General features: G+C 49.4%; 4 protein-coding genes across 4 annotated transcripts; all 4 read right to left on the reverse strand.

The window, feature by feature from the left end:
• Positions 1-138: 138 nt before the first annotated feature.
• On the reverse strand, positions 139-3,427 carry PHATRDRAFT_48982 (predicted protein; the record flags this gene model as incomplete). The annotated part of the gene is made up of 4 exons (XM_002183664.1): positions 2,402-3,427; positions 1,960-2,303; positions 542-1,764; positions 139-192 (listed from the first exon to the last, which is right to left on the reverse strand). The coding sequence occupies exons 1-4, from the start codon at positions 3,205-3,207 to the stop codon at positions 139-141; spliced, it is 2,427 nt and encodes an 808-aa protein (XP_002183700.1). The 5' UTR covers positions 3,208-3,427.
• Positions 3,428-3,652: 225 nt separating this feature from the next.
• Positions 3,653-6,573, reverse strand: PGK (predicted protein). The gene is made up of 3 exons (XM_002183665.1): positions 6,306-6,573; positions 5,321-6,194; positions 3,653-5,231 (listed from the first exon to the last, which is right to left on the reverse strand). The coding sequence occupies exons 1-3, from the start codon at positions 6,522-6,524 to the stop codon at positions 4,978-4,980; spliced, it is 1,347 nt and encodes a 448-aa protein (XP_002183701.1). The 5' UTR covers positions 6,525-6,573; the 3' UTR covers positions 3,653-4,977.
• Positions 6,574-6,986: 413 nt separating this feature from the next.
• Positions 6,987-8,266, reverse strand: PHATRDRAFT_48984 (predicted protein; the record flags this gene model as incomplete). The annotated part of the gene is made up of 1 exon (XM_002183666.1): positions 6,987-8,266. The coding sequence occupies exon 1, from the start codon at positions 8,118-8,120 to the stop codon at positions 6,987-6,989; it is 1,134 nt and encodes a 377-aa protein (XP_002183702.1). The 5' UTR covers positions 8,121-8,266.
• Positions 8,267-8,650: 384 nt separating this feature from the next.
• On the reverse strand, positions 8,651-15,977 carry PHATRDRAFT_48985 (predicted protein; the record flags this gene model as incomplete). Its single annotated transcript, XM_002183667.1, has 6 exons — positions 8,651-9,823; positions 10,190-12,421; positions 12,494-13,621; positions 13,691-14,449; positions 14,545-15,390; positions 15,519-15,977. The coding sequence occupies 6 exons, from the start codon at positions 15,975-15,977 to the stop codon at positions 8,651-8,653; spliced, it is 6,597 nt and encodes a 2,198-aa protein (XP_002183703.1).
• Positions 15,978-16,188: the final 211 nt, after the last annotated feature.

Here is a 16,188-nt window from a genome sequence, read left to right on the forward strand (position 1 = left end):
CCACTGCTTTATTGTCTTCCACATGTGGAGTTTGAAAAGTCAAATCGTCATTGCATTTCTCCTCTCTTTCTAGTTCTTGCTCCCTAGTCAATGCATGCAACAATGGATCTCGTGAAGCTACCTCTGTAGTGTCGGTATCTACGACGTTGCGCTCGCCAACTGGCTCGTCTTGACTATTTTCGGCGTCGTAGGCTGGATCACTATTGTCAGTAAGCTTTGCATTTTCGCTCATTGGACCAACTTGGTCTCCGATATTGACGTCTGGAGTCGCCTTTTCATCTGGAGATGAAATATTTCGCTTGGTGTCCATTATGGGCTCAATCTCGTCTTCGTCTGTTTGAGCTTGACTGTCTTCAGCCTCGTAGCCTGGGTCGGATTCAACGGAAGACTCTTTTGCTTTTGGCAGACCCACGTGGCGATGGCTGCGTGTACGCTGATTCTTAGATTCATCATGGCTATTTTCAGCCTCATAGCCAGGGTCCGGAAGAGATAATTCACACAATGTGGAAGAGAAAGGATGGGAACTTCCTTCCTCTCTGACCTCACCAATTTCAAATCGATCCTTGGGAACGTGGATGACAGCTTCTCTATTCTCCACGGTGACAGCTACACCTTTTTCGTCTCGGTATTCTTCATCGTCTTCTTCAGAATGGGCCTGGCTATCCTCGGCAAAGTAGCCAGGGTCAAAGGAGGTAGAATTCAAAAAGGAAACTCTGTTTTGACGCTTTGACAGGTTTCCACGATCGACTGCTTCTCCCTGGCTATCCTCTTGCTCAGTACCCTTCATTACATTTCCCTCCGATTCCTTTATACTTTCGCGGTCTTCAATATTCACATTTTCTTCAATTATGCCAGTGACAGCGATTTCTTCCTGCCGCTGCTCTTCAGTGTGCCTTCTAGGGGTGTTTTCCGCATCCTCCGTCGAAGATTCGGCATCTACGCTGCTTTCGACTTCGACCGATAACTGTTCGTTTTGCTCGTCAACAGCATCTAATAATGGACTGGAATGATCACGTAATTGGGAAGCAATAGACTCGAAGACCTCCGCGACACTTTTCTCATCGGCGGTTTCGTCGCCATCAAAGAGGGGCACTTTCCGTTTACGCTCTGATGTGTGTCTAGAGAATGAGCGCTTCAAACCGTCGTGACTATCTTCGCCTATCTGCGAGCCGACTTCTACAATTTCGACATGAGCTGGCTCCTGCTCCACGTGATACGAGCCTTCAGATTCAGGTCGACTTTCGTCGTCATAGCCGACTTCTTCCTCACTATTTCCCTCGGAACTTTCAACCTCTGCTCTCATATCTTCTCTCGAAAATGCCTCGTCTTCTTCATGCGACTCAACTAGCTCAATAGGCTCGTCGATTCCCCCCAACGGTTCTGCTTCAGCTTGAAGACCATCCTCCACGGACGTGTCTTCACCTTCATCCGAGTCTTGTACTTCGACTAATTCCTGCTCAGCTCCGTCAAGTCGGTCGATCAAAAGAACTTGACTTGCTGGATTTGGTCGTTGCAATAGTGCCGAGTAATCCGGAAGTCCGCTGGCTGAGGTCGGCACGGACGAAGGGACAGGATTGGGGTCATCCACCAGTTTGGCCGCCCATTCTTCTTGCTGCGATAGAGTCATGGGTGGTAACGGCCAGTACTTTTCGAAGAGTTCCAAACCTTTCTGTAGTGAATAGCGAGTAATGAGGAGAATCAGTAGGGATTTACGCGATGCCTTCCAAACGTGGCGACGTTCGTGCTCATTCCACTGTGGGCCGTCTAGTTGATTCGGTAGCGAATGGTACAGTTCACAAAAAACCTCCATTCCCAAAGTTCCCACAATTGGTACAAAGGCATTCGTCAGATTCTCTTGCGGTCGAGTTCTGAGGTCGATGAATACATGACTAGTGGCCAAAAGATGTTCAAATATAGCGTGGTAGGCGTGATTTTTTTCGGAACGTGGCAACCACACACACTTTTCCATTGCGTGCGCCTGTTGAATCGCTTGATGCAGTTGATCATCCGCAAGTTCAATTTCCAACATCACCGACAAGGGATACCCCGGGCGAGATAACCGTTCCCGTCGTGATAAGATCGGCTTGAGACTGTCGTCCGTATCGACACTCGGATTATTCGGCAAACCAGATATGTAGGTGTCCACTCGAAAGCCAAGCATGAGATCACGTGCACACTGGATGGCATCCTGGTCGTCGGCAAAGCCAGCATCGTTCTTCAGGCACATTATTTTGGCACAGCAAGCCGCCAGGGCGTGAAAGGAAAGACCGCTGGCGGTTTCCAGAGTGTAAAGTGGGGCAAAGCTGTTTTGTATCGCAAGGTAGCAAGGTCAGAAGCCATCCCGATGTTGCAAACAACACAACTGAACGACTAGACGCATTTGCATTGAAGATATACGTACTTTTTGTGGTGCACCAATTGCTGGACCAACCAATGTACATGCAAATCTTCGGGTAGGCACACTTCCCGATTCGCACGCCAGTAGTCGATCCAGTAGACGAGCATTCCCGTTTCCAAAAACGTACAGTTGCACCAGATACCAAACAAGTTGGCGTACGTACGCACCCGGTCTTGCGCTTCCGCTACCGTCCAAGACAAACCCATATTCTGTAGGCTTTCCGTGGTCCAAGACGTCAGTAGGTAGCATAGCAGGGTTTTCCAACACGACGCGGAGCTATCCACCGCTCCCGGATTGCGTTTGAGCCGCTTGCGCTGACGCGACGACGTCAGCGGTCGCGTTGCCGCTTGCAAATGCGACGGCAGACAGAGAAACAACTCGAGATCGATTGCCTCGTTGCTGACGTTGGTGTAATCGCCCACAAGCTGAGGCCAATCGTAGTCGCTGGCGCCCAAGAGCAGTTCCCACAACGAATCGGATCGCGGCTGTCCCAGTGCGTTCTGGAGCGTCCCGTGAATGGTACGAACGTCGAGACTCGGCAAAAGCTGGGATAGCAAGAGAAGCATAGAAACACGCTGGCGTTCCCGTTCACGCACTTGTTGCTGGACGACGAGACTGGCGGAACGCCTCCATGCGTACAGCAGCGCTTGATAGTCCGTCTCGGACAAGGGGCGCTGCGTGTCGGTCAAGATCGTTTCGTAGCGTGCTAGCGTGTCGTGAAAGATCCCTTCGGAAAAGGTCGGGATTGTAGTGTCACTGCCGATGGTATTCGTCGGGAGCGCTTGATGCAGAAAAGCATTGCCGCTCATGATGGCTGCCGTGACGGAACACGCGTGGACGCGAGGGAGGGTCGGAGCTTGGATGGAACTAGCTTACGTTCCAAAATGCCCTTTCGCCGAATATGAATCGCCAACTAGTTCGACGAAATTGCAATTGCTCTTCTGTCAAGGGTGTCGCCAACAAGTAGCAAGGGTGCTTTGGTCTAATGTTGCTTGATTGACTGCAAGAGATGGATAGGATTACAAGGGTTTTTCCCGTGCGATGTGCCAAACTGTACAATGCACGCGGCGTCCAAAATTGGGCTCCTCAAAACCCGATCGAGACACACCCACCGAGCGATTTCTGTCTGGCCGATAGTCCGGTAATCGAGTGTCTGGATTTTCTCGTTTCGGGATAGGGTTGGGTTTCCAAGGGGAGAACCAGAATCATTTTACTCTTACATTAGGTTACCTGTTAGGCAACCGACCGAGCCTCCGTCGAGACTGACCATGGTGACGACCGGTACGATATCCAGAAGTCCAGTAGAGACTTCTCGTTGTGATAATTCTTCCAATGCGTTCAGAATTCTCTTGACAGGAGCCTCGGGCTACTTGGGGCAACATATTTTGGCATCGCTCTTCCAATCATCGAGTCACCCAGAACAACACTCCTACGAAATATACGCGTTGTATCACCGTGCCGAAGGCTTTGCTGCTGCAGTATCAACGGCTGCCGCCCAATTTCCGACTACCAAGGTACACGTACAGGCACTAGATTTAAGCGATCAAAGAGCCGTACGGGACTGGTTCGCCAGGATACCAATATTGGACGTTTGTATCCATACGGCCGCCTTGTCGAGTCCCCGGACCTGCCAAGCACAACCCGAGCTCGCCCATAACAGTAACTGTCCAAAAGCCTTTCTGGATGCCCTGTTGGAAGTTCGAAATACCTACGTTATTGCTTTATCCACGGACCAAGTCTACGATGGAACAGAACCACCTTACCGAGAGGACACTCCTCCGGAACCTTGTAATGTGTACGGAAGAACCAAACTAGCTTTGGAACATCATTTGTTGCAAAGCAACAACTGTCGTACCTTGATACTCCGTAGCAGTATCATTCTGGGTCCCCGTGCCCCCGTTCTTCCCGAAATAGCGCACGAAACATTTTTGCACTTTTGTGCCACCCGCCAAGGCGTGGACACGGTCTTTTACCGGGATGAAGTTCGGTCCGTGGTGTCTGTACACGACGTCGTAGCGGTAATACTGGGACTGCTCGCCAGTTTTCGCAACGGTGATACCGTCCCCACGGGCGTGTACAATATGGGTGGCCCGACTGCTGTTAGTCGGGTAGATATGGCGGAACTAGTCTTTGAGCACTTGGGGTACAACCCCCAACACATTCTCGCCAAAGATAGGGCCGCCGTACCACCTTCCGCCGATAGCGTACCGAGTCCTTTGAACATTGCCATGGATAGCTCATTGCTTTATCAATATACGAAAAGAAGCTTTAGCAGTGTCAAAAACATGGTGGAATCAACGTTTCCGAAGGGATCGGATGGTTCCACTTTGCAGCATGTGTAGGTACCAAAGGAACTGCACGGGAAATTCGTGTCGATACGATTCAATGTACGCGAGCGCAAATTAAAGTCGTTATACTGCAGGTCACTATCGGCTTTCTATGGCGGATCTCGTGTACAGCAATTCTGATTGTGTATGATGGCTCCGCCCGATTTGCACTAACTGATACCGTTTGTCCAACTGATGACTCGTTTCTTACGACAGTATTATAAATATTGCTAGACTATACGCATTCCCGGCTTACACTTCTGTCAAAGCCGCAACGCCGGGCAATACCTTGCCCTCCAGAAGCTCCAAACTGGCGCCACCGCCCGTCGAAATGTGAGAAACCTTGTCACCCAAACCCGCTTTGTTGACGGCGGCCACAGAGTCGCCACCACCAATTATGGTGACGGCGCCCCGTTCGGCAGTGGCTTGGGCGAGCATCTGGGCAACATCGTTGGTGCCAGCCGCAAAGTTGCTAAATTCAAAGACGCCCATCGGACCGTTCCAAACTATCATAGCAAGAGACAATAGCGAACATGAGATGGCAAACAAACAATAACCCGACCCACTTTCAATCAAATAACGCGTAACGACGTACCAATTGTATTGGCTTCGGCAATTTCGCTACGAAACAAATCGATCGTTTCCGGTCCAATGTCCAGTCCCATCCAGTCTCCGGAAATGTCGGTGACCTTCGCCACGGCCGAGTTTGCATCATTGTCAAACTTATCAGCCAAGACAACGTCAACAGGCAGAATCAGTTTGACACCCTTTTCTTCGGCCTTTTTCATCAATGAACTCGCCAATTCCACAATGTCGTCTTCCACGAGCGATGCGCCAATGTCGTAACCGAGAGCCTTGTAAAAGGTAAAGATCATACCGCCGCCAATCAAAATGACATCGCACTTGTCCAAAAGCGATTCGATGACCGGAATTTTGGTGGATACTTTGGCACCACCGACAATAGCCATCATGGGGCGTTTGGGCTCTTCCACGGCACCTTGCAAGTATTGCAATTCCTTCTCCATAAGTTTTCCAGCAGCGTTGAACTTCATATGGGTGGTCACACCGGCAGTCGAAGAATGTGCTCGGTGAGCCGTGCCAAAGGCGTCCATGACGAAATAATCAGCAAGTTTTCCGAGCCCGGCTGCGAGTTCCGGATCGTTCTTGGTTTCTCCGCTGTAAAAACGGGTGTTTTCCAACAAGACAACCTTTCCCTCACCCAAATTTTTCGTTGCGGCTTCAACATCCGGTCCCATGCAATCATCAAGTTTGGTAATCGTCTGCCCCAGCAGTACTTCGAGCGGCTTCACCACTGGGTTGAGCCGACCATTCTTGCCAGTTTCGATAATTTCACCCTTGGGTCGGCCAAAATGGCTGCAGAGAATCACGTTGGCTCCCTGCTCGAGCAAGAATTTCGTGGTTGGAACAATGGCGCGCAGGCGTGTGTCATCCGTCACCGTTACATCATCCTAATGTGAAAGTCCAGCAGATCAGAAAGAGATTCATCAACGGCGTTGGGAACAAGAGTATATATCCGAAAGCGAACAATCCGAGAAACCAAAAGATTCGATGGGACGTACCGTGGCCAGGGGGGCATTCAAATCAACGCGCACGAGAACATTGGTCCCTTTCATATCGACTTGCTGGGCCAGTTGCTCGACCGTCATTTTGGCTTGGATCACTGGGGCAGCGTGAAAGCTACGAATTCGGACTGCAAAAGCATTTGCTTTACAGCAAGAGGTCAAGCTGCTGGTTACTGGTGAACGCCGCAAAGCCGTTGAAGTCAACATACGGAACATGATGATACGGGAGGAGTTGCGGTATTTGCTCCACGGGATCTTAGAGATGATCACACAAGGTTGTGCCGCAGTCGGCAACACGACACCAGCACGAGAGCTTTTGTCCTCGCCCACAGCCAGCATCGGCACTTGGCTATCCTGGGTTAACGTTGACTGACTAGGAACGCAATGCAATAATATCACTGATGACGTGTAGGACATAGGACGTGTCCATTGGCGAGATGACGTAGATTTTACAAAAATTTCCGACTAGTGCAACTGACAGTGACGCTGCGCCTGTCAGTTACACGTGTGAGTTCCTCGTGGTGTTTAGCCTCTCAAAGCTGTCAAGCTATATCGAAAAGCCTTATCTTGCACCTCTGCGTAGCCAAAGCCTGGTATAGGATTGCATTATTGTTAGTCATCCGAGTAGAACATGTTCTATTGAGCTCCAAGCCAATCTACTAAGTATTCTATTTAGTTTCATCCTTGGGCAACGGTTTGTAGAGATTCCATGGGACCTGTAAACAAAAGTGCGTCCAGAATATCTTTGTCGTGATCCGCCAGGGTCGGATTTTCAGCGTAGAGCGCGCATACTCGGACATGGGTAGTCTCTCCTGGAAACACCACAAATTCAAGCTCGAAAGTGGAACTAGGAGGCTTGGCATCATCTGCTACACTATTCGACTCATTCGTTTCTATCGGCTGCTCGGGACCGTCTATCTCCACCAGGGTCGCCGAACCTTTCGACTTTCCAATCAAATCGCCATATTCCTGATTGAAAGAAAATCCCAACACCATACCATCTTGATCTACAGCATATGCGACCTTCAGAATCATTCCTTCCTGTTGCCGGGCAAGGGTAACAGTCGGGTTGACTAAGACAGGTTCTTTATTTGCCGGTAAGCGTTTCCAAAGGGGCGTATCCTTGGCCGATCCTGGTACTGTTTCTCGAAAGTCCAGTCCTCGCTCTTGGACAAATATTTTCCACATGCCCCAGTCAATGTCTGGTTCCCACGTTCGGCGCTCGTCAGCGTTTACCGAAAGTTCTATGTCGTGGACTAATTCCTGCTTCATGTCCAGTGATACGAGAGAGTAGAGATTCGTAAATTCCATCAAGCACTGCTGGTGAGGCCCAAAGTAACGCATGCACTTGGTGGCACCTCCTTCTTCGTTTTCGTGATCTTTGAAGCATCGCTCCAGCTTGCGCCAAAAAGGCCGACATGGCCCTTGTCGAAAAGTCTGACACATGGAACAAGTCGTTTCTTCGTCTTCGTCGGGAAGATTTTCGTATGGATCCGTTTCGTCCTTTACTTCTTCCTGGGATGTGCCTTCCTTGTATTCGTCACATCGTGCTTCGAAAAAGAAGGAGCTTCCAGCCGCGACAGCCAAGACGATGGAACCGAAAAAGCCAATTGGAGCGCAGTGTCCGCTTTCAGTGATTGTCGGCAGATCCCAACACGAAAGGGATGTGGCCTTCGGCGTAAAAGCCCTAGCGGTATTTCCTATCAAAGTTGATCCTAACAGACCAGGCACACCCAAAAGAGAGGGTCGAGCCCTCTTGCACAGCTTTGGATTCGGAAGGCGGACGACGCTACAAAGCTTCCGAAGAACCATAAGGCAGTCAGATGATATTTTTGACAAGGACGTCAAGCAGACTGCTTTAGGAGATCAACCAGGTATTGCAGCCGATTACAAACAAAACCTGTGCACAGCCTGAGACCAAACACTCCACCAAATTGGTAGTCTTCTGGTGCTCATCCGACTCCTTGATTCTAGGTTTTCTTTGTTTCTCAAAGAAGCAAGCAGTAAGGCAGAGGCAGTTTATGGCCTCAATTTTGTTTTGGCTTTGTTGCGCTGAAGGCCGTCTGCTCGTGGGCCGGAGATAATTGAATCGACTTCATCGTTAACACGTCACACTACTCACAGACAGACCCTCCCCGAACTCGTCCTATAAACATCAGCGAGATCAATCTCCAGCGATTCGATCTTTACATCTTGGCCATAGAAAGTCGAGTGCATTTCGACAGTTTTATAGTAGAAAGTCGGGTGGCTATTGCATAAGCCAACGATTAAGCTATAGATGGTAGCACAATGCACATAAGTCGTGTGGGAGGAATATTAATGGCAAACATAAGTCTTTCACTCTAAAAGTTCTTTTGGAAATAGGCCAAGGTCATTCTTGAAGCACAAACTGCATGTTCCAAAGAGCCGACATTACGTAAGTTGCGATCTGTCAGCTGATACTGACTTTTTTCCAGTCTATTCAAGAAGGTCTCTGACGCCAATCCAGGTAACAAAACAGAAACGGCTTTGTTCCCGTTTGGTTCCGCTAGTATCGCTTCGCGTAGATCGCGGGCTTTCTGCAAGTTGTCTCTTGCCGTCTCGACGATGTCTCGTACTGCGTTTTCCATGGCTCGTAAACAGACCTTATCACCTTGACCCAACGCTGAAAGTAAGTACCGGGGACTGCGCACGCCATATTTTGTCGTCAGTTCCGTGGGAATGATCAGTTTTCCGGTTGTGCTGATGACAGGAATGCTCAAACGAAGTGCATTGGTTACGCCGTGAGCAATACCGACTAGACGGGCAGCCTCGTGACAAGCAGGGGAAATGTCGGGCATTATTTCCCCACTTTCCAAAACTAGTTCGGCCAAAGTGCCACAAGACTGCTCCGCATGCCTGGTAAGATCCGCAACGGTTTCGTATTGTTTTACATTCAAATCCTTGGCTCTTCCATCAATTATGTCATCGAAATGCTGTTTGGTCCAAGGAACCTCAGTCGAGAGAGATTGTAAGAGTCGCAAAGTCGGATGGTGATTCTGGTTCACGGTCAACACATCACCAGCGAAGACGGCGTCAACACCTTGTTTCCACCACTTCAGCTGTTCCTCGGGTGATGAGTGCTTTGATATCTTTGCAGAGTTTCCAAATCTTAGACCACTTTCAATCCAAAAGCCACGGACTGCGTAGTATGCTTTTTGCATTCGCCGTTCCGGCAGCAAAAGGCCCGGGAGATACCCAGCTGGGTCGTGAAGGCGCACAGTTTTGATGGCGCTATCCAAATCTCGCTGTTGCTCAGCGTTGGAAGTTACGATCCGGCTCAGTATATTCAGCGCACGTCGCTGAGTTTGCCGGTGTATGGCCTGCGGTAGCGTCCGTTTCGTCAGCGTAATCATGTTATTTTGGCAAGCATTCATGCTAACTGTGTGGTCTGGCAAAGTGTGATTCTGGTTCACGGTCATGTCATCGTCGTGTGTCGTGCGAAGTAGCGACAGTGAGAAAACTCCAAAAACCAGCTGGTGACGTGTCTGGTGGGACTAAAAATCTGCAAGAACTCACAGTCACTGGAACGTTGGAGATGTTTCTAACAATAACACTACAGCTATGGCACGTATGCAAGCGCCTTCCTCAATTCACAGTCGGCTGACTGCAAATCAAACTTCGCTCATCAACACAAAAATCTCGTTCACAGGAAGCGATCATACGAGGATCGTCATCTCAAGAATGGACAAATCCGTACACAAAAGAGTGATGTGACAACGAAAAATCTCACGCAGGAACAAAAAATACAATATTTACTGTTAGAACTGAAGACACAATTTTAAAGGTTGAGGCACATATCGAGGAAGCTCATAACGTTGACCTTGAGTATGTTTTCAAAGTGCTCGTCGTGCCATCCTCACTAGTGCAACCCATTCAGATGTAGGTGAAATGTAGCATCGCTGGTTTTCCGCAGGGTCGGCACGGCTTAAGATGCCGATAACTTCACCCTGTTGATTCACACAAGGTCCACCTGAATGGCCACCAATCGTTGGACAAATGACAACGATTTCTTGACGAGGTTTGAACAGATCGCGTACTTTGTTGCCGCTTTCTTCGCCGCTTGCAAATCGTTTGCATACGTAGCCTCGAGCAAAGTCCACGTAGCGATTGAGACTTTCGCCTGGTAACAAACGGCCTTCGCCGCCTTGATTATACCCTAGAATACGAACCTGTTCCTCTAGCTCACACTTGTCAGTAATCTTGAGTGCTTGCAGTTTCTCTTTCTTCATTGCTACTGGATTGTTGAGAAGCAAACGCTCTGGCTGGTCGCCGCAACCGTCTCCGTATCCGCCAACGTCTTGCTCCATGCGGGTTGTAATGCGTAGTACACAAGCGTCTAAGTGACACTCGCCCCGTTCCATACTTGGATCTTTGGCGACAATAGTGGCAAAGTAGCGAAATACCGCCATATCTTTGTTGCCTGCGTCCCCGCCTTCCTTTTCCCGAGGAATGACTCCAATCACCACCTTTCCTTGACGTAAACCGTAGTAATTTTCCCCAAATGGTGTGTTTTTATCGCCCCAAATATTCATGAGTGTGTGACTCGCCGTGACTATTAAGCCGTGCTTGCGGTCAACAATAAATCCTGAACCTACGCGAATTATCTTGCGTTCTTTACCGTCCCAGAGTCCAACAACGACGATCGCCCGCAGAAGGTCCTGGACAGGGACGCTGGAATCTAAACCACTCTCGCTTGGCTGTGTGAAGGCTTCCTGCTTGGCCTTTGGGAACACGTCAATCGGCCCAGCGACCAGTGGAGTATCGACTCGATGACCGTGCTGACAACGAATATTTCCTTCACCGTTCAGTACAGACGAACGGATAGAATTGAACTCCCATGAGCTGGCCTCGCTGACGCCTTTCTTAGCCAAACATTCTGGACAAAAAGCTTGCTTCTCGTACTCAAGACCTCCGTATTGGTCCATGACGCGGCGAACGCACTTCAAAACAAGCAGATATCCTCCCTTCCAGATTTTGCGACCCCCATCCCCTACTTGGCCACGGCCACTCACTATCAGTCGTCGCATTCCAATGCCCATGTATGCTGAACCAACGCAAAGATGAGAGTCGCGGTCGGCAAGTAGCGCAATGATCTCAACTATGCTCTCTTTGCTAGACCCGTCGCCAGCAGTAACTTGAGTGCCAAGCTTGAGTAGGAAAGCAGTGCGCCAGCAAAGAACTTCTTTGACAGTAAGCTTTCCTTCGTAAGTCGCAATATCATTACCCAGAAAGTCTTGACCAGAGACGTTCTTGCGATGGGCGACGGCGTAGATGGAGCTGAGAACTCCAGCCGTGAGACGTTCCATCAGGCCAGGTGGGACGCCATCGGGAAACAAAATAGAATGGCACAAGGTCGTTTTCCAGGAGTCCGTATTCTTGTATGTCCATGCCTCCGCAGGCTCACTCGAACCAAGTAGACTGGGCAAAAAGAAAAATTCAGCCTTTGGCGCAACCTCGTCAGAGTCGACGATAATTTCAACTTCTTCCGGAGTCGGTGCATGTCCACATAAACTGTCAACCAATTGGGCGTATTCGTGTCCTCCGAGAAAAGCCTTATCGATACTAAGATCGATGGGAACGAAAACACCAAAACGAATCAGCAATAGCTGCAAAAACTCAAACGGAGTCACAGTCATGTTGTTTGAATACTTCTGCGCTCGTTCTGCGGCTCTTTTCGTTATTCCTTTGGTCTGCCATAAAAGACAGGCGTCTTCGGCGGTAATAACCGGGCAATTCATTTGTGCATCATAAAAGCTTGTATCACGTGCTAGTCGACGCCCTTGGCCAATAGAGGTCATCCGTCGTGTTTCCTTTATCTCGCGGTCTAGGTCATGACGTAGAATACATGCCACAGCCGTTACAAGCCATCTCGGATTCAAAAAGACAAACTGCGAAAGACTGCTTGACATGAAGTCGTCCACAGTACTTAACGATCCATCTGCTGTGCTCTGGGCTGTGATGCTTGTGTCATCCATAGAGAGAACAGCTGTGTCAGGATCTGTATCATCGACGTCAGAATCATTGCCATCGCATCTTTCCCTTGCCATGGAACCCTTCTCTCCTTGATCATTTTCTGATCCCTTATCCGACTTCTTCCAAATGAAAGTGAATAGGTGAGAAAATCCAATGTAAACAAAAAAGAAATCTTAGACAACCAGACGTACCTTTTTAATTGGGTTGGCGACTTGGTCTTTTGTGGTCATGACACCCCCGAAATAAGAGAGCTCGCCAATATTTGTCAGAAAATGAAGAGCATCGCTTATATCTTCTACGCTTGTTAGCCCACGATCACGTAGCTGATTAATAAAGTAGCCCCACTCAACAACCATGAATTTAGAACGCATGTGAGTAACCGCCTCGCGAACTTCCAAGCGCATCCGTGGAATCCGAGCCCCAACATGGCCATGAAAAATTGGATAACGCCACTGCCCTTTGTCCCGTCCACTGGCAATATCAATAATTTTGGAAGTCAAACGATCGAACCCCGTGTATTGCGTGCCACTGACTCGTACCACGCTGTCTTCGTCATTGCCAAAAATAAGCTTCGGCCGGGTATAAGGGCATAGCAGTTTGCGTAATCGCAATGCAGCCGGGTCATCTGCACGATTTTGATCGACGTAGTCCTTCAACCGCTTCTTGATTCCTTTGATCCGGCGTCTTTCATGCTTTAAGAGACGGTTCTTCAGCATGTTGCATCTGCGTTTCGCCTCTCCTTCGCAATCATCACCAGCGAAATAGTCGGCAAAAGAGGATACTGGGAGTATGGCGGCACCAGGAGAGCTGCTCTGAATACAGTCCACCCAAAATTGCACCTTTTCGTCAATATCCCTTTCCAAGGCACGATCAGCCCGACGTGCTTCTTCCTCCACTGCAAAATTGTCATCGTCACAATCTCCGACAGACTCATCATCGGAAGAGTCATACGAGAGTTTGAATGCCCCAGTTTCGCTATCTTCCAGCAAGGACCCTTTCCGTTTCATTGTATCTCGATTCATCGCACCCATGTCCCATACAAGAACGTATAGCGCGCGTGAAGAGAAGAACAGTTCGTGTGTTGCGTGATAAACGTGCTGCCCGGCGAAGTCCCAAACGCTAAATTTAACATCCACATCGCCACAAGCTGCCGAAAGTTCTTCGTCCTGGAATTCGATTCGAGAATCGATATGTTCAAAGCGAACATCTTCCTTCGGATTCCATTGATAAATATCGACACCGACGGTTCTTTGGTCATGCGTTGGTACAGACGCAGCTTCACCTCCAATCAGACGTTTGATCATTGATGTTTTTCCAACCTGGGACAGCAAACGAGATTAGCCACAACCTATCCAAAACCTCCCGTCGAGCGGATTCATAACACGTACCATTGCCATTCCAACAAAGATCACTTTTAGCGTATCGTTCACCGTCACTTGATCGTACGCGTCCACAACGGGCGATGAAGCTGCCACTGACTCGACCACTTCCTCAGACGATTCTGATGTTAGTCGTTGTTGAAGACTTCTTTCTTTTCCCAAATCAACGGAGGACGTGTCTCTTTCCATTGGCGCTACCTTTAAAGCAAAGGCACCTTGCTCGTTTACGTAGTGCCCGTCATCCAGATGCGCTCCCGACTGAACAGGACCAACAGAATTCGCCATAGCACTGTCGTCAGTATTCTTTCGTGACGGCTTTGTCAACGATTTCATAAAGCCTCCGTAACACTTCTTCTTTGGCACAGCTTTTTTGCCTTTTTGTGCCTTCTTTTGTACTTCTTCCAGGGCTCGCTGTTTGGACTGTTCCTCCATCCGCAAACAGTGATAGTATCGTCGCATGCTGCAGATGCCACGATCACACGTTTCTTGGGGAGGTTGAATTACAGGATTGCTAGAGACGTCGATCAATTTCAACTCCATTTCACAAACACGCATAGGAACCTTCTCCAAAAAGTTGTTCATGACTTTGAGAGTCTTCAGTGCCTTGAGTTGATCTAGATCGTCCGGCAAGTAGGCCAAATCGTTGTACCCGAGGTTCAAGATTTCCAACTTAGACAAAACTGTCGTATTATGATGAATGATAATTTCTGCAACCTTGTTGCCGTACATGTTGAGCTCCTGCAGCTCGGGCAAGCCTTCCAAAATACCCTACAAACAGAGACAATGTCAATATCGTTAGATCTAGTACTCACCCGCACGGGTAACCAGTACTTTAATGTGGACTGACAAGTATCAGTACTTACTTCTTCGGGGAAATCCCGTAATCGATTGTGGCTAACGTTGAGGCGCTTGAGTTGCGGCAAATTCCATTTGTCTGGCAATTGGTGCAACTCGCATTGGGAAATATCCAAGTGCTTCAGAAAGGGTAAGTGCTGGACCAACTTGGCGGGAACGGATCCCAACCGATTCCCCGTCAAGCTAAGTTTGTGTAAGGTGTTACCCAGGCTGGTTCCGACGAGATACTGCAGGGGCAAATCAGCAGCCGTCAAACTCATGTTGTTGAGTACCAGTTTCTTTTTATTGAAGGGAAACCGCACCGATTCGCACTGATCCAGGAGCAAATTAATTTTGCGGCGCTTCAAATTGTCCGCTTCCGAGTCGGCTTCCGCGTTGGCGTCGACACCCGTCGGAAAGATGAGCGAACTCGATTTCCCCAACAGGGATCCGGAATGCGGCGTTTTTCCGTACAGTAACGATCCCGTCGACTGATCACTCGACGACCGCTCCAAACTGGAGCCGTGCGTCATTTCGGAAAAGTTGGGTGGCGCCACCACCACAACCTTGGGTGTGGTCATGATTGTCGTCGCAGAATTCGAGTCTCCATTCTGCCCACCACCAGCAGAAGCAGGACCGGTAGCAATAGAAGCATCGATAATGGCGCTCTGCGAGTCCCATTTTTGACGGCGGTCGGCTGCGCGCTGTTTGTCGACGAGTTTTTCCTTTTTCTTTTTGGCTAGTACGGGTTTGGTGGTGGTCGACGTCGTGATAGTTTCCCACGATGCGTTAGAGCATACCGACATGGAAGATTCCTTGCGGCGTAAAATTTCGTGTGGGGTCGTTCCGTGCAAACTATTCGGACCACCGTTCCACTGCAATACAACAAAACGAAACGTCAACAACACACAGGGACACAGGCAAGTAAGTACGACGTATATTCACGAGAGAACTGGCGTCCCACAAATCCTCAGCATTTGCGGAAAACAGCACTCGTACGTACCAAGGAATGCAAAGCAGTTCCGGTAGCAGCAGTGGGAGTGGCGTGACTGGAATCGCTTTGTCCACGTTCTACCGAGTCGGTAGAATCGTGCGACTCCAGAGCTGCTCCCAAAACTCCCGTTGATTTCCGAGCACTGTTACTAGTGTACTGATCTTTTCCGCTGTTCATGTGGACGCTAGCAAAGGCGGGTCCGGTACTACCGGCTTCGCTCGTTCGCCAAAAGCTGCCTCCGCCTGTGCTTGTGCCATTTCCCCCTGCACTAGCATTGCTGTTGCCACCTCCACTATCTCTCCGCGATTTACTGTGCACGGCGTAACGTTGGTGAAAGTCTTCGGCGACTTCGTCTTCCCGGTGTAAAAAGCCGGTGCGTTGTTCTTCGTAGGAGAAGGCCGGCTCCGACTCGTCCGGAGACGTACGAATTTCGCGATGCAAGGTGTGAATTGGACGGGGTTTGGACATGTGGGATCGTTCCGCACTTGTTCTTTGAAAAGACTGGAGAATGTCTGTATCGTCTTGGAATCAACCGGCTGCCAATACCTGAGGGACGTAGTGGAGAGAAGGTGGGTAGTTCGATTAGGTTACTGTTGCAATAGCTCTCAACGGCAGAGAAGCGTGGAGATCGTGCCTGGATGTGTTTCGCAATATTCGGGTTTCCTCGCGTTCCGTCGCA

The sequence above is a fragment of the Phaeodactylum tricornutum genome, chromosome 20, assembly GCF_000150955.2.
Source record: "Phaeodactylum tricornutum CCAP 1055/1 chromosome 20, whole genome shotgun sequence".
Lineage (NCBI taxonomy): Eukaryota > Bacillariophyta > Bacillariophyceae > Surirellales > Neidiaceae > Phaeodactylum > Phaeodactylum tricornutum.

What these genes read in the sequence shown, in the direction of transcription:
- PGK (XM_002183665.1), bottom strand. Translation starts at nt 6,524, where the DNA reads ATGTTCCGTATGTTGACTTCAACGGCTTTGCGGCGTTCACCAGTAACC. An exon ending in TGAATGCCCCCCTGGCCACG is followed by an intron (nt 6,195 to 6,305) that starts GTACGTCCCATC and finishes CTTTCACATTAG; the next exon opens with GATGATGTAACGGTGACGGA. An exon ending in TGCCGAAGCCAATACAATTG is followed by an intron (nt 5,232 to 5,320) that starts GTACGTCGTTAC and finishes TTGCTATGATAG; the next exon opens with TTTGGAACGGTCCGATGGGC.